General features: G+C 42.9%; 1 protein-coding gene across 1 annotated transcript in view; it reads right to left on the bottom strand.

Annotated features, from left to right (window-relative positions):
• Positions 1-24306, bottom strand: part of CDH13 (cadherin 13) — a 1026047-nt gene that overhangs the window by 957231 nt on the left and 44510 nt on the right. The window contains exons 4-5 of the mRNA XM_044921967.1: positions 15815-15849; positions 11838-11853 (exon numbers count right to left, since the gene is read on the bottom strand). Coding sequence (XP_044777902.1) covers positions 11838-11853; positions 15815-15849 — 51 coding nt within the window. The remainder of the gene's footprint in view (positions 1-11837; positions 11854-15814; positions 15850-24306) is intronic.

Raw genomic sequence — 24306 nt, 5'->3', positions numbered from 1 at the left:
CTTCAAATCAGTTCGCATCTTTCCCCATATGTAACGGGAAGATATTAGTAATATCTACCTTCAACAACCAGAGTGTCTTGAGGATCAAATAAAACAATGCATGTGAATGAGTTTTGTAATAGAACATAATAAATTATTATTAGTATGAAAATTTGTTTCTTCTTAATCCACTCGTTGGCAAACTATGGCCCATAGATAAAATCTGTCCTGCAGCCTGCTTTTGTGCAGCCTAAAGATAGTCTTTTTACATTTTTAAAGGATTATTAAAAGAAAAAGAAGAAACAGAAAAAGAGGAAGAAGGAGGAGGAGAAGAAAGGGGTTTAGAATATGTAACAGAACCCACATGTAACCTACAAAACCTAAAATATTTACTATCTGTCCCTTTACAGAAAAGGTTTATCGATCCCTGTCTTAACAAAGAAAACCTATTTCTTTCCTTCCTGCAACAGATTGCAAAAATGGCCCCAATTCTTCACCACTCTCTGTGCCATGTACCTATTCAGTGCCCTCCCACTCTGATCCCGACCCCATGCTTGGCCAATGGAATGCTTACCAAACAGGGTTGAAAAGCACCAGTTGGATTAAGATTACTCCCTCTTGTGCCTCAGCCATTGCTCTGAGAACATGCCTGAGCTAGCCTGCTACAAGTTAGGAGTGTCATGGGACAAAGCCACGTCACCTCAGTCATCATAGCTGAGGCCGGCATAGATCAGCCAACAGGCAGCTGACTGCCAGACATGTGAGCAAGCCCAGACAAGACCAGCGGAGTCACCTACCTGATGGCTGACCCCATATGCATGAGCAATAAATATGACCTGTTATATGCTACTGAGGTTGTGTATATATTTTCTTCCTTTTCCCCCACTATGTACAGAGGATGCCCCAAAAGACAAAACCTTCTCACTAGAGTTCTTAGTGTTCACTAAGGGCAGGTTATCCCTACAAGTTCCCATCTTTGCTTTGGGATTCAAACAAATGCTTGAAATCCATGGACTCTCCACACCCTGCAGAGAACACTCGAGAGGACAGAGATGGCATAGCCTTGGAATTAGAGCTCTCTTTCGTACCAGTGCTCCATTTTCCCAGATGCTGGACCTGGTATCACCAGTCCTGCATCACTGGTTCGAACCTGCCTGTCCCAGCTGAACTCCATGGTCTTCATTCATTCATCCATTCATTCAAAAGCATTTCTCTGTAGCTCCTATGGAGCGAGCACTGTGCTAACACTGACATACCCTGATCTCAAGAAGCTTATCTGTGGGGAAGGTCACGTTTCCAGTGTTTTTTTCCTCACCAGCACTGCCATGGTGGAGTGCCAGCAGATAGCATAGCTCCACAACTTTTTTTTTTTAATTTTTTTATTGTAAGCTCCATAACTTACTATAACCTATTCTCAGTTGTGCAAGTACAGATTCTGTATATTCAAAACCATTTGGCTGTGTTTAGCATGAAAAATTCAAACACACACACACACACACGCACACACCGAATACCTTGGCCCATTTGAAAGTGATGAAATGGTCTTGGAGGACAATCTGGAGTGAGAGGGCCAAAGCCTCATCATGTTCTTTACAGGGAGATGTGTCTATCTCCGGCACCTGGAAACACGGAGAGCTGTTCTGATAGTTAACTTTGCTTGAACCGCCTTAGAATTAAAACATGAATGTACAATTCTGTGATGAAATGGTGTGGCCATATTAAAATATGTCCACAAATTCTTTGAAACTTCTCCCTCAAGAAGTGGAACTTAATTTCTTTCCCCTAAAGAGTGGCATTGGGCTTAGTAATTGCTGCTAATGAATAGAATGTGGTAAAAGTGATGGTGTGTGACATCCAAGATTAAGATATAAAAGACATTTAGGTTCCTTCCTTTCTCTGAGATATATCACTCTGGAAAGCCAGTTTCCATGTTGTGTAGATATACTAGCAGTCCTATGGAAAGGCCAGGTGGTAAGGAACTGAGGCCTCCTGCCAAAAGTCACATGAAGGCACCATCTTGGAAGCAGATCCTCTAGCCTCAGTCAAGTCTTCAGTTGAGACTGCAGCCCCAGGTGAATTTTGATGTTAATATCACGAAAGACTCTGAACCAGGACCACCTAGTTTTCTGAACCAGAAGCTGTTACAGAGATAATAAATATTTTCTAAGCCACTAGGTTTGGGGGTAATTTTTATGTGCAACAATAGATAATTTGTACACATAGATAGCACTAAATGATTAAAACCAACCATTGCTGTGGGGTGTGTGGGTGGCTCAGCTGATTAAGCTTCCAACTCTTGATTTCGGCTCAGGTCATGAACTTAGGGTTGCAAGATCAAGCCCCACATTGGGCTCCATTGCTGGGTGTGGAGCCTGCTTAAGATTCTCTCCCTCTCCCTGCATACCACCCCCCAACCCTGCTCACACTCTCTCTTAAAAACAAAACAAAAAACACAAAAAACAAACAAACAAAAAACAGCCATAGCTGACTTAATTGACCTGATAACAAAGAAATCACAGGACATGAATGGGAAAACCTGCTTTCCTTCACACCAGCCTACATTTCTCTGGCAAAGTGAGCTATGGGAGTTCTGATTTTGCTGCTACCACCTGAACAAATGGGTCTGTTTTCACGCATTTGTTGCCATCAAAATTAGAAGTGCAGAAGTTGACTGGATGTTACAGATGACATCCATGTTGCCATGTCAAAGATCTTGTGACTACTAAAATTCCTTACATTTGCAAAACAACAGTGTCCTCATTCATTTTTACTTTTGCACAGAATTAAGGTTTACTTTTTGTTTAACTTGCATATTTATTAAACATATTTATGTTTTTCTAATATTTTTAGAAAGTAGCCCTTAATTTCCATCTAAAAAATCTAGAGTGACACTTGTTCTTCAGTAACTACTTTTTATACTCTATGACATGAATGTGAATGGAATCAATCTCAAATGCAACACAACAGACTGTATACAAATGTTTTTGTAAATGATTACATCACTTCTTTTCTGACTAGAGAGCAGTTCAAAAATTTCATCAGAGTCTCAGAAGGGTCTCTGATCACCAAAGGATTAACAATCACAAATCTAGCCAGGAGCTTTTCCCTTTCCCTTGTCAATCCAATCTATTTCATAGAGAGTAGATGTCACCTGTATTTCCGGCTTGTGGGGGAGAAAAGTAACTCCCAGAGAAGCATTAGAAAGGTTTAGTGTTGTGGAAAGAATTGACAAATGTGTGTAGATAAAGAATATATTTGGCAGGCTAGTAGAATTGGGACATTTATCTGCAAGGCTGCTTTAAATGGGTTATGGTTGATTTCACTCTCTGTTTAATGTCACTCAATATCTTGTATATAATCTGTTAAAAATTAAATGTACTCTCTTATAAATCCAAAAGTTATTCAGCTATATTTTGTCAGGCTGCAATGCATAGCATCATGTCCTCATGTTCAGATCTCCTGTTGTTCCAACTCTATGGAGAATCAATCAGTGACCTAATAATCATGCTTCTTGCAAGAGCTCAGAAGGGACTTTGACCTTAGGTTCTCAGAAAAACTTCCCATCCCTGAAAAGAGTGTTATGAGGCTTGTGTGGGCCCAAAGGACACCTATCCCAACAGTGCTGTCAGATTTCCCTCTTGTGGACTCTAACTCCAAAGCTACTTGGGAGGCAGCAACACACAAATGCCAAGGAAGGGACAAAAGGTGAAGCTCCTCTTGCTCAGCCCTATAACCACATTACCAACCCTGCCTTGGGGGGTAGAGATAGAGAGACAGGTTGCAGGGAGAGGAAATGCGAAAAGACAACTTATCAAGCCCCTTCTGGGCATCCAAGTGCTTCGTACAAAACCAAGAATTAGAAATAGACAAAATTGATCCTTGCTGTCATATATTTTTTAAGGAAATACAGAAATACCCAAAGAACAACATACTGAGGAAAAGTTGAGGATATTGTAAATATCCTTTGTGTTGATAGATTGAAGAGATGTGCTAGGAACTGAGAAAGACTATAAGACAAATAAAAATGAATGGCTCATATGACACTATTCTACCTCTTAAGCCCATGATAGACATCACCAATTAATCACAGAACTCTTTTCTATGGAGCCCAGCTATAGTTCCAGAATCTTCTTTCCTACACATACCAGGCAGCTACTACAACTCAGTCTGATCCGGCCTGTGAGATGAATGAAGGCTGTTTGCCTGAATTCACTGGTTCAGAGGACCCCAAAACACTAAGCTGTCACCTAAAAGCATTAGGATGTTGGGATATTATATGGGTTATAGGAAAGAGTAGGCTGCTAACACACATTTAGGAAAAGGTAGAATTTCTGCGGTGAGCAAATAGGAAGAAGATACAGCTTTAGCTTCTCCAGCAGGAATGAAGAAGAAATAGTATATCAAAGACCTTTGCAAAACCAATGTACCTATTATTCAGGTAATCTGTAATGAATGCTATGGGGTGTTTGGTATAGATTGATGGGAAATGCCTGCTCTTTAACTGGCAGGTCTTTGGGGAAATGCAGCAAAATAAAACTCATAAAACCTATGCTCCCACAACATAGTCCCAACCAGTTCAGGCTTGGTTTCCTGAAGTCTCATCACTCTGGGAGGCTAAAGCCCATATACACAGGAAATCTACTCTCCCTCCCGCAAGTCTGGTTTTCTTCCACTGCTTTCTAACAGCTGAATGATGGGCTACGGCAGCCATTCGACAAGGCAAGCCCAAAATGGAGAAGCTATTCTGGATGCCCATATCTCCTGCACCTTCTATATTCAATCCATCACTGTATCATGTGGGTTTTACCTCCTGAATGACTCAAAATGTTGTCTACCTCATTCCATTTCTACTGCAGCCACCCTAGGTCAAGCCTCCATCACATCTTACCTGGATATTACAACAGCCCCAACCTAGTTGTCTCCAACCCATTCCCTACCCTCCAACTGGAGAGATCTGGTGAAAGGCAAAATCTTTTCTAATAGTACCACTTCCCTGACTACACTTCATGGATTTCCCAGTCTCCTGGGGCATGGAGCCTGGAATGTGCAACATGGTCTATAGGGCCCCTAGGGTCTGGACTCTGCCTGCCAGTGCCCCCTTCAGGCTCCTGCCTATTGAGCAGCTTCCAGTTCCAAGAAAACACAACACCTCCTCCAGCCACAGGGCTTTGCACATGCTGTTCCCTCTGCCTTGGGATACTTAACTACATTCAGTCTCCACACACCCCTTTCACATACACACATGAGCATTCATGTGTTTTCCCCTCAAATCTTAGCTCAAGAGTCACCTCATCAAAGAACTCTTTCCTCCCTGACTACTCAGTTATCAGCATCTATTATGCTCACTAAGAATACCCAAGACCCCTCCCTTATAGGAACTTCTCCTTTCTAGAACCTATCAGAGCTGTGTCTCCTGTATGCACACGGGTAATGGCATCTTCCTCCTCTTCCTCTTGTATCCCCAGAGTGTGCTCACTATATAAACTCTTAAAGGATACTTTTTGAATGAATGAGTAAATGAATAATACTACTGGTTCACTCATGCAGCAGGCCCTTATTTAAATATGAAATTCTTCCAAAGAACTGAAATATTTGTGGAATGTGGGGCATGACAGTGGGAAAATTCACACAAGAGGTAAATATTGAGAGGTCTGGGGAGAAGGTTGAGAATGGGCCTGGGAGGAGGGGAGATTCAGTTTAATAGTCTTAATATAATCATAGGATAAATAAAGTTGAGATAAAACAGCCTCCTTTTCATGCCTGCAAGCCATTGATTCAGCTAAAAAGGCAATTACCCAAGAAGAATATGAATATTGTCTATCACACTGACACAGAAAAAAGTGCTGAATGTTGCAATGATAGTGAACAGTCCATGAAAAAACTTGGGGCAGCGAAATACCAAAGTCTGCCTGTCACATTTTATTATAAGTAGCTCAAATAACTGTGTTCAATCTCATCTGCTTGGAGCCAAACACTATTTTTTATTGTAAGGCGGAAGGCTGAGACACTTTCTATAAAAGTAGCCATAACTGGTAGTTGTCACATAACTTTTCTACATAAATAGCTCTATGCACTTATGAATAAATTCATTGGAGGGAAGCATTACTGAGCACCTACTAAGTGCCAGGCACTGAATTTTTAGGATTATATTATATAAGTGTATGATTAATTTTATTTTTATTTTTACCCAGATGTGGAAATTGAGATTTAGAGTTTGTTTACATTACTTGCTCAGGGCCATGCATTTAGTAAATAAATGACAGCATTTTAATCCAGGTCCTTCCTGTACCTTGCTGTGTCCCACAGTGTCACAGATGAATAGTTTAAGCCAAGAAAGTAATAAGACTATTCGGGGATGGCACAATCCAAGAGTTCACTGGAATTTTACTGGGGGCTTTATGACTTTGGCAGCACCTCAGATCAATAGCACAAAACAAATGTCTTTTCCTACTCCTGCCTTTCCATGAAATAAGCCTAAAATGGCAGTAACTCAAATAAATATTGGAATGTAATTATGCCTTTTAACACATGGCTGTGCAAAGCAGCCCTCATTAAGGAGTTATTGATAGCAAAGATCTTTTTGATGTGGGCCTGCATATTGGTAAGTTTATATAGTTGTCTATTTGGAGATTCTCACAGAGCACTCAATGTAGGCAGATGCACTCCCCTTTATGCTTCATACATTAATGTTGAGGTGAGTGCCTACATGTTTAGAGCTTGTCTGCACTCCTTCTGGACCCTACTCATCTCCCACCTCCACACTTTACCCATTGTATCATTTTCCCATGCTGCTGTAAATTACCAAATTTAAAACAACACAGATTTGTTCTTTTACAGTTCTGGAGGTCAGAAGTCCAAAGTGAGTCTTACAGGGCTAAAACCAAGGGGGTGTCATGGCTGATTTCTTCTGGAGTCTCCAAGCGAGGATCTGTTCCTGTCTATTTCAGCTTCTAGAAACTTCCCGCATCTGTTGGCTTGTAGCCACATCAACTTCAATCTCTGCTTCCTTCATCACAACCCCTTCCTTTACATCTCTTGTCTCCCTCTTATAAGGATCCTTATGATTACATGGGGCCACCTGGATAATCTAGGATAATCTCCCCATTGTACAGAAATCACACCTGCAAAATCTCTTTTACCATATAAAGTAGTATTTACAGGTTCCAGGAATTACGACCCAGACATATTTGGGGGTCATTATTCACCCACCAGCACTCCTACAATCCACTTTCCTGATGGTCAAGGAAACCCTTTCTAAACAATCAAACAGTTGTTGTCATGTCCCTCATCCAAACCTGCTAATGGCTTCCCATTGCACTGGAACAAACCCTATCCCCTAAACCCTGCAGGAGCTGCCTCCTGCCGGCCTCTCTAGCCTGCTCTGGCACTCTGCCATGGATGGCTCATGCTGGCTGTCCAAGAGCCCCTGGACCTTTTCTGCACTGGGGTTTTTCATTTGTTCTTTATTCTGCATGTGCAAGGATTCTCCTTTTTTTTTTTTTTAAGATTTTATTTATTTATTTGAGAGAGAGCACGTGCACACATGCACACGTGAGTGGGAGGAGGGGCAGAGGGAGAGGCGATCCCAAGCAGACTCCACACTGCGTGTGGAGCTCAACTAGGGGCTCAATCTCATGAGCCTGAGATCATGCCTGAGCCAAAGTCAAGAGCTGGACATTTAACCGACTGAATCCTCCAGGTAACCCTGCATGTGCATGGATTCTTCACAGGACCCCATCAAGAGTTGGCCTGAGAATCAGGGCCTCAGTGAGCCATTTCTGCCAGCCCTCTCCATCATGGAAACCACCTCCAAGACAGAAAGCTGCATGCAGAAGGATTTTGAGAACTCTTCCCTGGAGATAACTAATAAGGAGGTGAGGAAGGCCGGGATGGGCAAAGGGACAAACAGACCCAGGAGATAGCACCTGAAGCCTCCGTAGGTCTAACAAGGAGCTCTGACCTGATGGCCCTCTAGGGTTGTCTTGAACCAAGGCAAGAAGCTAGGTCATGTGCCACGAGCTGTCCCCATGACGGGAGGTTAATCTTGAACGAGGCAGTGACTGAGAGCAATGACCAAGAGATGTAGCTGTGAACTAAGGAGACAACACTCCCACAGTTGAGGGAATGAGTGGTCAGACCCTGAAAAGGGATCTGGGCAGAACGTGACAGGATCTACCATACCACCTGCAGCAGTGGTTCTCAAAGCGGGGTCCCAGGTGACGCTGCACAGGCAGCAGCAACATTGTCTGAGAACCTGTTAGAAATGCAGATTCTCAGGCCCCACCCCAGACCTCTTGAACCAGAAATGCTGTGGGTGCTGCCAGCAAGCTACCTGGATTTTAACAAGCCACCCAGGGATTCTGATATATGCTGAAGTTTGAGAGCCACTGATTAAAGCATGCCCATTTTCCCTTCATGAATACTTTTCACAGTCTGCCAATAGTTCCACTCCTTGCCAGTTGTGTGGCCTTGAGCAAGTAACTGAATCTTTCTGGGCTTCAGTTTCATCCTCTGTAAAATGGACTTTTTGTTGCACTTTATATTACTGCATTAGATTTCATCTGACTTTCCATATATAGCACTCTAAGATTTTATTTGTAAATTATATGGGAGGGTACCTGATACACAGTAAATTCTGTAAGAGTGTGTGCATAATAAATGCTTTGCACTCCCTTCCCAAGCTCTGTGAGGATCAGGCCTTGTCTGGCTGATTGTTTTATGCCCAGGGCCCAACACAGTGTCTGGCCCAATGTAGGTACATAAATGGATCCAAAGTCCCCATCTTTCCCCTACATCTCCCTCACTGACTCTATCCTCCCATTCCCTATGTGTCTTTATGGGGATTGGCTTCTCAGCCTTCACCTTTCCAAGTAGGTGATTCTCCATCTGCCACATGCAACTAAGCCATTGCCCCTCGTCCCTAACACTGCTCCTGTCAGATGCCCCATGACGGGACGTGAGGGTAGGGGTTTGGTAAGCAGAGCTGAGGCCAGTCTCAGTCAGCCAGCACTCCTAGATCTATGGGCGAGTTGTGCCACGCCCAAGTACACTGCGTGTTTGGCAGAACACTGACCGTGGATAGTTCTTTTCTTTATTCCTAAATGGTGGTGGGCATTTTGGCTTCCATAACACACTGGCTCTGGGTTATCACTGTGGTTAAAACAGCGATCTATATGAAAGGCTCTTGGGATCAGATTTCCACGAGGCAAATTCTGCCTAGGAAGCTGTGTTGGGGCACCATGTATTTTCAGTCTAGAATATTTTAGATGAATCTATAAATGATCTGGAAGACCAGCCCTAGTATCATTTCACAGGGAACACTATTCTTAGATGTTAAAATTTTTAAAATTTGGGGGCTTTTTTTGGTTATTCTTCTGTCTAAGCCAAACTCCTCATCTACAACTAAATATTAAAAAATAAGAACACTTTAGGGCAGACATATCTCCAAAACTTGTTGGACGTCTACATGGTATATACCCACTGGTTCCTCCCTATTCTTCTGCATATTTACTTCTCCAGCCCCACTCAGGGCATGATCAGGTCTCAGTCAGGAGAGCTACTGGGACAGAAAACACATCACCTCTTTTTCAGAAGTTGTGTTTGCTTCAGCTGTCGCTGCTCAGCCCTTCGGAACCGACAGCCCGGTCTGTCCAGAATGTAAATGTGAGGCATGGTGCTCCAAGAACAGGAGTTCCATTACAGAGCTTTCTAGGAATGGGAAGAGGCTGTGAACATTGCAATCCTGGTGTATCTTAAATATTAAGGCATCAAACACACTTGTCATATGGAGTAACAGCCCAGATAACAATCTTCAAGAGCAGAGCAAATGGGACAGTGACAAGGAAGTGACAGAAGTCACTTCTGTGATCCATAGGACTTCACACCAGGTGGCCTCAAAGATACATTCCAATTCCAAGATTCATTTCTGAAGAGCTTTGAAAACAAATAAAGCAACCAATATTATGCAAAAGGAGATTTTACTAAACCGATGGTAAGACTGATTGTCATAGAAACGAACAAAACTGATGAAATCGGCTTTCTAGGAGAGAGGATGGATGGGATAGCTAGCCAACAATTTATTCTTGGAATAAATTTTTAATAGCAGTGAATCACATCTGCTGAAAAAGCCACTCTCATTGGAACCTGTGTGGGCCCATCTCTAATTCAGATATTCTGTCAAACCTACCAGGTAATGTCAGCTGAACAGTATGACACACTGGTTTTATATTTAAAAAAAAAAAAAAAAAGGCTCGCATGTCGACAAGTAAGAGAAAAAAGCCTAAAGTACATTAAACCTACCAAAAAATCACCCATTACTTTATGCACATTATTCTCCCAAGCATTAACCTAGCAGGTAAGAAAGACGGCTGACCCAGTTCTTAAATCAAAGCATACAGTCCTGACAAGATAAAAATCCAGGCGCCCTGGTGTTCAGTGGGGACTGCCGCTGTGTGTACTCGGGCCCTGACCATGGTCAGGGAGGCTCGGCCACAGCCCTCTCTCTCTCCCATCTTGGTGCAGACACGGGCTTCCCTTTTCCAAGAAGGAATTGGCCAAGTGGTCATCCTGGTCCCTTTTCCTTCAGTCGTCTGGTCATAAAACCACCAACTCTGGCCTCTCCAGTCTTCTTACCCTCTTTCACTGGGATTTTTTACATTTTAAATATTGCAAACATGTAAAAAAATAAATAACTGAGGAAGACCCACTTGCATCATCCTTGAATCCTTATTTTCCTTTTACAGACACTGACAGAAACATCCCAAAATGGTTTAACAGACACTGTCATCCAATGAATGATGTTTTAATTATTAGTCTTTAAACTATGTTGTCATAATTGATGTTTCATTCAATAAACACTTGTGAGTCCCCACCAGGTGTCAAGCTCAGGAAATGCAATCAGGAAAACACAGACTCTTCTTTGATGAAGTTCAGAGTCTGAAGTAATAATAATGACCAATGCTTGACTTCTGACAGTTGTGATTTAATTTAGTTCACAAACATCCCTGTGATCATGGCCCCCCTTTTTACAGATGAAAAGGCTGATGCTCAGAGAGGTTTAAAAACATGCCTAAGTTACATGGTTCACCTTCACTTAGGACATTTGTGTGTTTAGGTGTTGGTTTTAAGTCATAGAAAGCATGTTTCCAGACAGGCAGAGAGCCCAGCAGGGCATCCAGAATGCAGCCTGGAGGTAGTGGTTACTGACAGGTTGCACCAGTGTTGGACCAGAGGACCCTTGGCTTGTCTACATGAAGCAAGAGCCAAATAACTGGCTGTGGTTATGCACTCTAAAGATTCTAGGCAGAAGCCCCAGTTATGCACAGCTCCACGTAAAGTCGAAGTCACAAACACTGCTCTCATTTCTCTGCTTGGACCATTACTGTAATATAGGTCTGCAACCACTGAGGGTCTAAATCCCTCATGGCAATGCCGCAGTGTTGCAATGAACAGGTAAAATCATCCTATCAACCCAATCCCAGACATGTCTGTGTGCAGCGGATGCCAGCCAGATAGCCCAATGCTTAGCACCCTTGACCATTCGCCCTGGCTCTGCTTCTGCCCCGAAGATGGCCAGTTTGAACAGAGGCCCCCATTGGGCCACCAATTTAAGATCCACAGTTTTGATGGAGTAGGATCAAAATGGAAAGCAACCATATTACAGTTGATCTCTTTACCCTGCATAAACCAGTAAACCTGGCCTCCTGCTCATACCACTTATATTTTGTTTTAAGTTTGGAATAAAGTACAACAAAATCTCACTGCACATTGCCTCACAGGCTAAGGATTTAGTTAGTTTTTATACCAAAGTTTGCTTTCTCTTCTACACCCCTTGCTTCATGCTGTGCAGGAGCACTAACCTCTCCCTGGCATCAGCTTTCAAGCCAGAACCTACCCTAAGAGGGGACCTGGCCTGCCTGCTGACCTGCACCCCCGACACATTGCAATATGTAAAAGCCAGCTCCCCTCCTCTCTCTCCCCAGTTGCACAGTCTTTGAAGCAGATCCGTACACCTGTGAAGAGAAAGAAGCAATGGCCTTCCCCATACAAGATGTCTTCATCTAATTAAGCAAGAACATACTAATATTGAGCTCCTATTTCTAGCTCTTTGATAAAAAGACAGAGTCCCCTAGTAGCTTCTTTCTGTAAGTGGGATCCAGGGAGGAAATCTCTTGGTGTAGTTTGAGCAAGAAATTGTCTGTTCTGAATTGTATGTTAGGGTCATAGATATGGCCAGTATTTGAAATAATTACTAAAATAAACTCCCCGTTGTTACTGCTCTTCTCAGTCACTCTGTCTTCCCTGGGCTTTAGTGACATTCTGGGTCTTCAATACAAGGAAGAAAAGTGTGCTGGGTGCTGGAATCTTTGTCACAGGTCATCACATGGAATCATAATAATCATTTGAGGAAACAAATGTTCTCATTTTTAGATCTGAAAAACCAAAGCCCAGAGTGGTTAAATAATTGACCTAGGGTTCCTCAGCAAGTAAATGACATGTGTGGTTGATTCTCAGGCCATTCTCTGGTCCACACATCATACTGCTGCCTCTGGAGAAAACAGACCAGAAGGCTGCATTCCTCAGTCCTCCTCGCATAATCTCTGCCCACCCACTAACTAGCAGCATAAGGGAAGCTAGCAGCCAAATATGTGCAAAGATCCTGTGTTTATAAGTGTGTCAATCTTGAGGAACCCAGTGATCTATTCTGTTCCTCCCAGTATCCTCTGCAGGACGGGCAGGGAAAAGCTCAAAGATCTTTTCCAACTAAGGTGACTACATGTCCAGGTTGCCCGGGAAGGTCGAAGCCTAGTCTAATTGCCTCAGTATATCAATAGCAGCCCTCTTTGCTCTTAAGGATATGCTGGTGTGAACTAGGTCACTCTCTCCAGGCCCCACATACACCAAACACGTGTTCTCTGCAAATGGTAGCCATCAACATTGATGATTAAATTGATTATGCATTACCTGAATTTCTGAGAAGGGTGTGGAAGGAGGGTGCTAAGGGTCATTATCATTTCCTCTTGCAGTTAGGAGGAAAAGGCTAACTCTAATTCACTAGGGATAACATGGAAGAGAGATACACTCTTTTCCACCTTATTACTCAGATCTCTGGGCAAAGACACCAGGTTTGTTTGTCGTGACTTAACTCCCAGAGGGCACAGTGATATCTAAGTGAGGACCATTCACAAGAGGTGTGCCTGAAAACCACTCATCAAAAAGTATGTTTATGTGTGAAACCAAGGTTCTGCTTGAAGACCTCTGAAATGGCACCAACGCATAGTTAACATTCTAGAATTCTAGAACTGGTCAAACTTCTTCATGGAGCCCAAGGACTAAGCACAAGTTCTGAGAACCAAGGCTAAGGCTTGCCTGAGCCTAGCCTGGCTAAATGCCCACCGGCCTCCTCATAGCCTGAGAAGTCTATTTCATGTACAAAAGCTCACACATCAGGACCTGTGCATGCACACACATATGTATGCACAGCACACACACATTTATACATACACAAACACAGCTTTGTCAGCAACTAATAGTTCTTCACCCAGATGTCGCTTTTTACAGTGTAGACATGATCTCATGATCTTTCAACAAAACAGAAACTTCTTTTCCCCTCACTGGATCATTTCTCCAGTACAGTACTTGCCTGCCCATGGTGGCGCTCTGAATCACTTATAAGATTTATTGGGAAAACACACAATACACATGTATTGCTCTGTGATAGGTGACATACCCTTTAAGTTTGGCCCAGCTCAGCTAAATTTGCCAGACTCCAGAATATTACATGATATACAGTTGAATTAAGTCATTTTTGAGCAACTTTTCAAATGTGATTTTTTTGTCTCAAAGAACACACAAGTTCTTTGTCTTCCACTCTTATCCTCCCCAACTCTGCGAAGAAGCCTGTGGCCTTAAAAACAGAACTTAGGTCAGGGGCTGAGGTTTGGCTCTGAGTTCAGGTTCATGGTCCACCTAAAAGTTAGGTTTGTAAAGGATAATTCCCTAAATGATGTGTATTCTGTGCCTTGCCTTTTTATGCCAATGCATCAATCATTTGGAAAAGAGATCCAAAACAATTATAAATAGTTCTGTTCTATATAAACAAAATAGACTCCAGGTAGGACCTCATATCCATATTTTTCAAAGAAATATTTTGGGAGGAGTCTTCATATACTGAGGTAACTCCCCAGATCTTGATTTCATTGTATATAGGTGAACCTGAGATGGTGAGTATGTGGTATGCATAACACAACTTCTATACCTATGCCTGTGACAGACATCACTAATCAACTGAGACACACCTTCCTGATGAGCTTCAGAATCTAAGTACAGAGATCTAGGTGGCCTCTACATGACAGTTGACTCATAAAATGAAAACTAGTTGCTATCCCAGACAGACACACATGATTATCGCTAAGGGACTGATGACCCAGAGACATTCCTATCTGGCCTTAATGGGATAAGTGGCAGGAATACTTACATCAGACTCCATGGAACACTCTCACAGTCATTTTTTTAGTTGTTGTTGTTCTGTACCCTGGACCTGTGCTCCTTCAATCTGTCTTCTAATCCTGGACATCAAGAGATGTCTGTAGGTACCAGAGCCTGGTTATTTTCCCCTTATTAGACCATTTCCTCTAAATAGCCTTGAGTCCCTCACTCCCCTAAGGAATTTCTTCTCCGTCTACCCACATGAGTCCCAGCTATTCCACTGATTCTTCATTGCTTGTTCCAATGTAAATGGGAAAGGGTTGACAGAGGAAAAAAACATGTCCACCCATCTTCCTACAGTAGATCTAATAAAAGAGGATAGAAAAGTCAAGGACAAATGTGCTATGATTCTATTAGTTCTGTAAAAGAATAAAAAAAATGCATTTTTCATCAATACAGAAAACAAAAGCCTTCCTGTATCATATCCTAATAACATATAATGTAATGTCTAACACCACCAGAAAGCAAAACTATCATCCAGGTCAAGTCTCTGCCTCTTTGGCTTGGGTGTCAGCTTCTCTCTCATGCCACAATTACTGACTGAGCTTGATGGTATGGAGAGTGTGGTGAGCAAGACAGATGTGGTTTTGCCCATATGATGGATGCATTCTTCAATCCATGATTGCTCACACACCTTGCCTATGCCCTCTATGACTTGCCCCTTTATTCTCCTGCCCCTTGGGAGCTGTTGGTCCTTCTGGTCCAGCCATATTTCTGCACTTGACTTCTTGTCCTGGCCCATCCTGGTGTGGTATGATACGGAAGAAGTAGCTAGAGGGTTTGAATGAAACCTCTTACCACTGGGCTGTCATTCCCTATCACTGTAGTGACAAAATCTAGGGCAAAGCTGGAAGATTCATGGCACTGCCACTTGGCGGCACCAGGAGTAGACCCAGTAAGCCAGGCATATTAGGTAAGATTGGGCTAGCATTTGGAACCAGAGAGGGCAGAAAGGGGGCTGGCAAGCAGACAAGCTAGAAAGATCAGGCAAGAATGCTAAGCTCATGCAGATCAAACTTGGGCAGAAAGGGTCAAACAGGTGATCCAGATACAGGAAAATAAGACCTTCTCTGCTGAAAGAGAGAGAGTTTAGCAAGACCACACCTGGTCAGGATCTTCTGATTTTTTTTTAAAGATTTTATTTATTTGTGGGGAGTGGAAGGGGCAGAGGGAGAGAGGGAGAAAGAGAGAAAAAGAGAATCCCAAGCAGACTCCATGCTGAGTGCTGAGCTCAGAGCCTGACTCAGGACATGATCCCAGGACCCTGAGATCACAACCTAAGCCAAAATCTAGAGTCAGACACTCAACCAATTGGGCCACCCAGGTGCCTCAGCATCTTCTGACTTACGTCCTGTTTTCCTGAAGGGTGCTGCTTCACTGGAACTCATTTGTGTTATTAATATTATAACTCCTACTTTTAAGATGAGAACACTAAGCCTTGTGGAAGTTGAATAACTTGGCTAAGTTCAGAGACTGTGAGTGGAGAGCTGGGACTTGAACCCCAGGTCGAACTGGGTAGTTTCCTGTAGGTAGAGCCCAGACACCCTTAGGGTTGTGCTGAGCTGTTTATTCTCTGTCCTCTCAGTTCCTGAGTGTGGCCAGGCCATGGCTCAGAGGAGACACCTGGCTCCCTCGGTATCACTGAGTTCTGAAAATAGCAAGAGCAGAGGGCTCTTTTCCTAACCGTTTCCTAATTAATTATCTCCATTAGCTAAGCTCAATTACTTTATGTCCACCTCCAAGAGTACAACCTGGCTCCTTAGAGACTTCCTATTTGAATTTCCAAGGGGGCAAATATTGCCAGAAGCATGTTTTATATAATTACATAGTGTAGATATTTCACTCTCTTTACTTAATGATTATTAAATACCGAAATTAATTTCCATATGTGGATGTGGATTCCATCAGTTTAAGAGAAAGCACATGTATAGTGGGGTATTTCTCCCTACAGAATTTGGGGGACTTGAACAGGTGCTCGTGGATACCTGCATTAAGTGGCCTCCAGATACCACTGTTCAGAGTTTCTCAGTGGAGACTGTTCCTATTCTATTCTGCCTAAGAATAACCTAAAGACCTTGATAAATGCACATTCCAAGACCCCTCATCTAACCCTATTGAATCAGCATATCTGAGGGCAGAGCCTAGGAATCTGCACTTTCAATGCTTTCCTGGAGGATTCTGATAATAGGAGTGTCTAAGAACCAGAGATAGTCATGTGCCTGATACCTAAAGACAGCCTTATCAAGGGAAGAGGAGAGGCAAAATGAACACAAGCCAGTCTCTTCCCATACATATTTTAATAAAAAGAATTCAATACATGTTATCTATTATTACTTTATGGTTGTTATAAATCCTCAGACAGGGCTTGAGAGCTGTAGCTGATCTGGGACGTGCAGGCAACACCAGCAGGTGAGTGGGAAAGTGAGACAAGGAGAGGAAGGGAGAGTAAAGGGTGTTGCTGTCTATTAACTACTGGAGCTCCAGACTGGGCGGGGGGGAGGCTCCAGAAACAAGTGTGGGGCATATACCTCCCTGCAACCCCCCTGTAAGGGAGGAAGGCTGGTGTAGACGGACTCCAGTCCATGCTTGGCTGGCCTCCTGGGAGCTGACAATTCCCCCACACTGCTATGTGTGTGGACAGTGGCAGGCACTGGGGTGGGAAGTTGGGCTGCGGGGGGGAACACACTTGGGCCACCAACAGCATGCCTCTCCCACCAACTTTCTAGCAAGAAAATGTCAGGTGCGTCCTGGTGCCTGCTCACAGAGTGAATAAAAGATACACGTGAGCATCGTGAGAAGGAAGTTCCCTCTTGTTTGTTGTAAGTTATGCGTAACATAAAGTTCACCATTAGTGACATTTACCATATTCCCAGTGCCATACAGCCATCACCACTGTCTAGTTCTAGAATATTTCCATCACCCCAAAAGGAAACCCTGTACCTATCAGCAGCCACTCTCCATTTCTTCCTCTCTCAAGCCCTGGTGACCACTAATCTTTCTGTCTCCCTGGATTTGTCTGTTGTGGACAATTCACATAAATGGAATCATGTAATACGGTCTTTCATTCGGCTTCACATTGTCAAGGTCCATCCACATTGCAGCGTGTGTAGGTGCTTTGTTCTTTTTTCTGGTTGAAGAATATTCCATTCTGAGGATAAGACTCCCTCTCATTTTTTTGGACCACAGAGATCTCCCAGGATCTGGATTGGTAGGCTGACAACAGTGCTGTGTGTACCCCGTTCGCCACACCAGATCAACCTGCCATTATCTCCATCCTCATGGTGCTCCAAGATGCTGGCTCTGGGAGCTGCTTTCTCCCCTAGTTCTTTCTGGCCTCCTTTGAGATTTGGCTAATGGAAGTTACTAGCGGGTGCGGTTAAGGTGTCCTCTCCTCCAGCTTTCTCCCTGGCTGTGTCCCTCCAGGAAGACAGGGCTCCTGTCACTTAGCTTCTCTCTCCAGGTTCTATTGGGCCCTCTCTGCCCCCTCTGTTCAGGCCTAGAGGAGGTACTGTTTTCCTGCTGCTGGCAGCTCTCAAGTGCTGCCTGGTCCTTCATTAGCTTTCCCCAAATCTTCCCACATCTTCGTAAATAGTCTACTCCATTTTCTTCAAGTTATTCCAGTGTGTGTGTGAGCCTCCCCTTCCTGCTGGGACCCTATTACAATAGTCATCAATGATAGAGTAACTCATCAATATTTTACCCCATTGCTGAAGCACATTTCATAGTGCATATTCCTAACTTAGAGCCTGAGAAATGCTCTGTGCCCCTGTGTGTTATCCCCACTTCCCACACCAGGTGTGAACCAGACAGCAACTGCTAGCTAGCGTGCAATCGGGCAATTATGTATGTGGCTTCTGGAATCACATTTCCTGGATTTGATTCTCAGCTCTGCCCCTCCTGGCACTGTGACCTGGGGCAAATTACCTAATCTCTCTGAGCCTCAAATGTAAATTATGGTGCCCAGACTATCTATGACCAAACAGATAAGATGCAGAAATGTCTCAGAACAGAGCCACACATTAGAAGTGCACAGTAAATGTCAGCTACTGTGTTAACCCCCATTAGTCCTGGCCTCACATTCACCTTTCCCGATCTGTATCAGCTTCTTGCAGCACGATCTTTGAGTACTCTCTGCTGGCCCAGATTCTGAGCCCATGATGACTGGTGCTGGAAGTAGACTAATACCAATTCTCTCCCAGTTGAGGGAGAAGGGAATGTGGGGACCAGCAAGTTCTTCTAGACCCTGGGCCCTCCCTTCCAAAGACCCTGGGGTGGACTCCTTACCCCTGTGTTGTTGTGGTTGCCTTCCTTCTCCTCCTTTTCTTTTTCATCACCAGCAAGAAGACCACCATGTACTGAAGGTTTACTCTGGGATGATAACCTTATAAGCATACCTCATTTGATGGTCCTATGAACCCTATGAGGTATGGTTCCTTTTTGAAAACCTGTTGCAAATCTATTCCAGGTCCATTTTTAAAATCTATTCAAACATAGTATTATTATATCCAGTAATACAGGTAACATAGGAATATATCTTCCTTGTAAAGATCCACAATTGAAATACTATGAGGTTACCATTAGTATCCCCATTTTCCTGATGATAAACCTATAACTGAGGCAGATTAAAGACAGATGAATGTTCTTAAGTTCATGCTGGCTAGCAACAGAGGCATAATTAAAAACCAGGAAGAGACTGGGTCCATATGTACTACATTATGCTGACTGTATCCCCAGAACTATCTTATGCCTCAGTTTCTCTCCTTTGACATCTTACCAGGCCTCAAACTTTCAGGCTTATAAGCCCATTCTAGTAGGATGTGGATCCTCATAAATGACCTTTAAAGTCCATATCTAAACCAGTAGGCTGTGCTGAACACTTCTCGTACCCATCCATACACTTCCCACCCATCACTGTGACAACCAGCCTCCCACAGGTGTGAGCAGACAGTACCTGGACTCAGCTGCACCTCTCATTCCTGCATTCTGCCTTGGGGTTTTCTCAGACACCCTGAACTAGAATGTCCAAGGGAACCCACAGGGTCATTCATGCTAGCATAGCCTGGAAATCAGAGGGAGTCGACATCCCATGGGCAAGCCTTGACCAGTGGGGGATGGAATTGTTCCCTAGAGAAGACATTTTTGAGATACTTTCTGTGGTTCTTCTCAGAGGGTCCTGGGAGAAGTGTGTCTCAGTTGTCCACTGTCTGTATCTGCTCCCTTGAAGGGGCTGTCCCTCCTTCCCTGTCACACTCTCCCCATCCTCCCATCCTATATCCTGGAATCACACAATCCCTCATATTAGGCTTTGCTTTCTGGGGCGAGTTCAGGCTAAGTCAGGGATGATGAAAGAGTTGTTTTGTTTAGTAAATATTTGTTGTGAATAATAGGCTCTCCTTGCCAAAGAGATGGATTCCTCAGAGTGGCCAGGATCTTCAAGGAGAGGACTACACTCATTGTTATTTCCTAAGGTTTGCACTCTTCAAGGGCAGACCAGGCTGCCTATTGCACAGGGGTGGTCATGTACCCTTGACCTCACCAAGAGATTAAAATAGTTCTCAGTAATACAAAACAGAGATTCATCCTCCTGACAAGTCACTCATGCTTGCAATATGTTTCAGTGTCATTGTGAGAAGGCTATGCTTCATTCAAGAAAAGCTTTAAGTACCTAGGACCAGCCAGGATTATGCAAGTCTCTAGGAATAAGAGGGTAAACATAACCTAGTCCTTGCCCTTAAGGAGTGAACATTCTAGATTGAAAGCAGATAAGTAAAGAGGAAATTCTCACACCTTACAAAAGGTTCTATAGTTGAGACAATCTTGTAAGTAAAAATTGAGCACTCAAAGACAAATTTTTTCTACATACCATGCACTGCATTTTAAGCCAACATTAATAAAGGTAATCTTTGCTTTATCCCGTTTTCTTTCTGGTTGTAGATCTGTGAATTATACTGAGACAAAAATATATTCCAAAACACCCACCCATCTATCCATCCATCCATCCATCCATGCACCATCTATGCAATACAAGCATGTTTGGCCACAACATTCAGAGGTTTCTGGTGCAGACACCTCACACGGGGACTTGAGGAAGCCAGTGTAAAGGGCAAAGATGACAGAAAATAAGTAATTTTCATGCAAGACTTCCATGCACTGCTTCTTACTATTCTGATCACGACTTGTTAAAATTATGCTAGATTTGTGACTATAGATTTCCTGGATCATATTCGCAGCCACTTTTCCAACAGGGACCAAGCAGACATCAATCATTCTGAGATGGCAAATTTGTGAAAGCAAGGTCAGCAGCCAAGTTCACTTGGGTTGGTTCAATTGGACACTTGAAGAAAGGCTCCACTAGGATACCCTGAAAACATTGCAACAGTGCAAAGAGGAGGAAATGCCTTGTTCCAACTAGAGCGTCTAGTTTCTACCCTCAAAATATTCTGTGTGCATGGAAAGAAAAATAAGGTAGAGTGTTGCACTAAAAGCAGTGTGTTACTATAGTGTGATCAGAGATCCTTAAAAAAAAAAATCTGTCAGTGCTACCATAGATATTACAGTGTCTTAGATTTTATGACCCCAGGTCAGAATCCTGCCTCTGAAACTTCTAAGCTCCTACTTAGAGTGAGCCTTGATTTCCTAATCTGTCAAAAGGGTCTAATACTATCTACCTAATCCATGCATTCATTAATTCAGTCATTATTTATTAACTACCTACAAGGTGCCAAGCACTGTACTCAACAGCGGGGATTCAATGATGAGTTAAAAAAAAAGTCCTTGTGTAGCTTTGGGTCGGGGGAGATAAACACTAATCATATATTCAACATGAATAAATGGAAGTGATGGACAATGGAGAAAGATCTATGGCATCAGAGGGGAGAATAGGAGGGTTGTCTCATCTAGACTGACAACAGAGCTGAGAACAGAAGAATGAATGAGTCTGTGTTAGGTAAAAGGCTCAGGAGTAGACTAAAAGTAGGTTCTTGATAGAGAAAGCAGCACATGCCAAGGCCTTGGTATGTGATGATCTCAGCAACTGAACAAAGACAGGTATGGCTAGAGTTCAAAGTGCAGAACTGTGTGAGAAGAGACTAGAGCAGCTGGTTTTGGTAAGTGCATCTCATGCAAGGCCTTATAGTTCATTTCAAGGGTTTGTTTTTTATTTATACTCAAGGCAATGGAAAACCACTGAAGGATTTTAAGCAAAGGAGTGATGTGATTAGATACATCCTATCAATGCAAAGGATCACTCTGGCTGGGGAGAAAAGAGCAGATTGGAAGAAGGTAAGAGTGACTGAGGGGAGACCAGCAGGGAGGCCATACTGATATTCAAGACAGAACCGTGGCAGCTCAAATTATAGTGCTGGCACTGAAGATGGAGAGAGGTGAGTGGATTCCCAATATAGTTAGGAGGCAGGATTTAAATTTGGAAAGGAGGGAGGTACAAAACTGGGTGGATGGTAGTGCCATGAATTAAGGTAGGGAACAGTAGAAAGCAGTGCAGGTGTGGGAGTGAGAATCCTGTGTTGGGTTGGGAAATGTTGAGTCCAATGTGCCTTTGAGACACAAAGGAAAAGTATCAACTGGGCTCTTGGGTGTACAGCCCTGGAGTTCAGAGATGACTAAATATGTGAGTCATTAGTGGCCAGGTAGATGAAATTAAAATCATGAACATGGATGAGACCATTGTGAAAATAAAATAAATTTCCACATACAAAGCACCTAGAATGCTGTGGGGCACAGATTGGGTATTAATAAATCTTACCTCCCTCCCTCCTTCCCTGTCCTTCGAACAATACAATGGTGAGTGTGTTTGGGCAAACCCCCAGGGAAGCTGGTTCACAGGGAGGAAGAGAGAAGAACCAGTCTGCTTCTTATAGCTGCTCTGATTTCCCAAAGACGTGGTCTAGGTTCACAATAGCTCTGCAGGAAGAGCAAGAGCCCTTTATCTTGGCTTCTGAACCCTGATGCCCTTCCTACTCTCTGCTTTTCAAACAAGGTGTTTCTGTTAAAGACAGAGGCCACGAAGGCTAAACTGGACATGCAGAGTAATTCCCTCTTTGACTTGAACTTTAGCTGGACCTTGGGAGGAAAGACAGGAGGGGAACACAGAATACTTCTTTGCCATGCTGGCCGTGAGCAGGAAAGCAACCCAATGGGTTTGCTGACCTCTGCACCAGAAATATTTTTGCATAAAATTTCTGAAGTACCTAGAAGAGCATCTTAAACTAAAGGAATTGTAATGAGACAAATGCAACTCCATTTAGTTTTGAAATATATGCTCCAACGTAAAGGGGCTATAGTATTAAATTCTTCTCTTCCTATCAAAGGAGGAGGAGGTCTTCATTCACTGGTACAAGAATGCTCACTGGGTTCTGAAAAAACTCCATTTTTCTATGTGTGGGACACCTCCCATTTATTCCTTCCATCATTCTGACATTCCATTGATAGACTAGAGCATTTTCCTCAGTGACCATTAGTAAGTTTCAAGGACATACCCACCCAGTGTATAGAAATAATAGATGGGTCACAAGAATTGATGAAGAAACAAAATCTCAGGTTCTGTTCACATTTAAACCAAGGAAGCAATGCAAAAATAGGTATGTCAGCAAAATCTCAGGACAAAATTACCTCCCTCTAATTCACTGCAGTGTGACTTTTACACTTTTTCAATAAAGCATACTGATCCAATACCACTTCTAAGTTGCAAAATTGTTAAGATGGCTAAAATGATATTCATTCCCTACCTCTGCCAAGAACGTTTGAATTCTCTCTCCCTATTGCTATCAGAATAAAAATAAAGGTATCCAGCAGTATTCTAAATGTCATGCTTCAGAGCTCTGAGACACTCTTTCTTCTGACACCTGATTGACAGATTATGGCTTTTGGATATCCATCAAATTAATAGATTATGACTTTTTGAAGCCAGAAACTCTGCAATTATTGCCATGTTCTATCTAAAAAGAGATAACTTATTCTTTGTCATCCATTTGTGTCTCAGAAGGCAGCCCCCGTCCCGCCAACACATACACATCACAATTATAAATAATTCGGTTCCTCTCGTCTTTTTTTCTTTCCAGTATTCCCCCACCTCGAACATCGACAAAATAATTCACTTTGAAAAAATGTTAGCACAGGAGATGGCTGACATATCTCATATTTCTTGATAATGTTTTGCAAATTTAAATATCCACCATCTATGTAATCCCTGATGAGAGCTCCCCTCCAGTTTTGTGTGTCTGATCCAAGGACTTCTCTGAAGCAGAATTAGGAATACAAGAATCAAGATATTTTCAAGTCCAGGTACTTGGCCCTGCTGCAGTTAACTGAAGATTTCAACTCTGACATAGTAGAGACAGAGACAGAAGGAAATTTCCCTGGCTACCTGGAAAATTGCTAACACTTTTCCTTCCCCTTCATTTGCATGTAACTCCAGTTCATTTCCAATACCTTAAATCAGAGAGGACAGCCAAGTGATTCAATTACGATGTTAGTCATAGTGTAATCTCTCGTTTGATTTAAAGAAAGAAATCTTCCGGGGCACCTGATGGCTCAGTTGGTTAAGCAACCAACTCTTGGTCTCAGCTCAGGTCTTGATCTCAGGGTTGTGAGTTTAAGCCTCACGTTGGGCTCCAGGCTGAGTGTAGAGCCTACTTAAAAAATAATAAAAATTTTTAAAAATAAAGAAAGAGATCTTTATAAAGACAACTTAGAAGAGTGAAATTTAATCTGTCAATCCTGCCAATCAAGGTGGTAACATCCCTAAACCGATACAAGATGGCCACAATGCCACCATAAGGGTTCAAGGTTTATTGAACTGGGGTGGGATTTCCTGTTAATTCA

This window comes from Neomonachus schauinslandi, chromosome 16, assembly GCF_002201575.2.
Source record: "Neomonachus schauinslandi chromosome 16, ASM220157v2, whole genome shotgun sequence".
NCBI lineage: Eukaryota > Metazoa > Chordata > Mammalia > Carnivora > Phocidae > Neomonachus > Neomonachus schauinslandi.
This window is presented reverse-complemented; position numbering and strand designations above follow the sequence as displayed.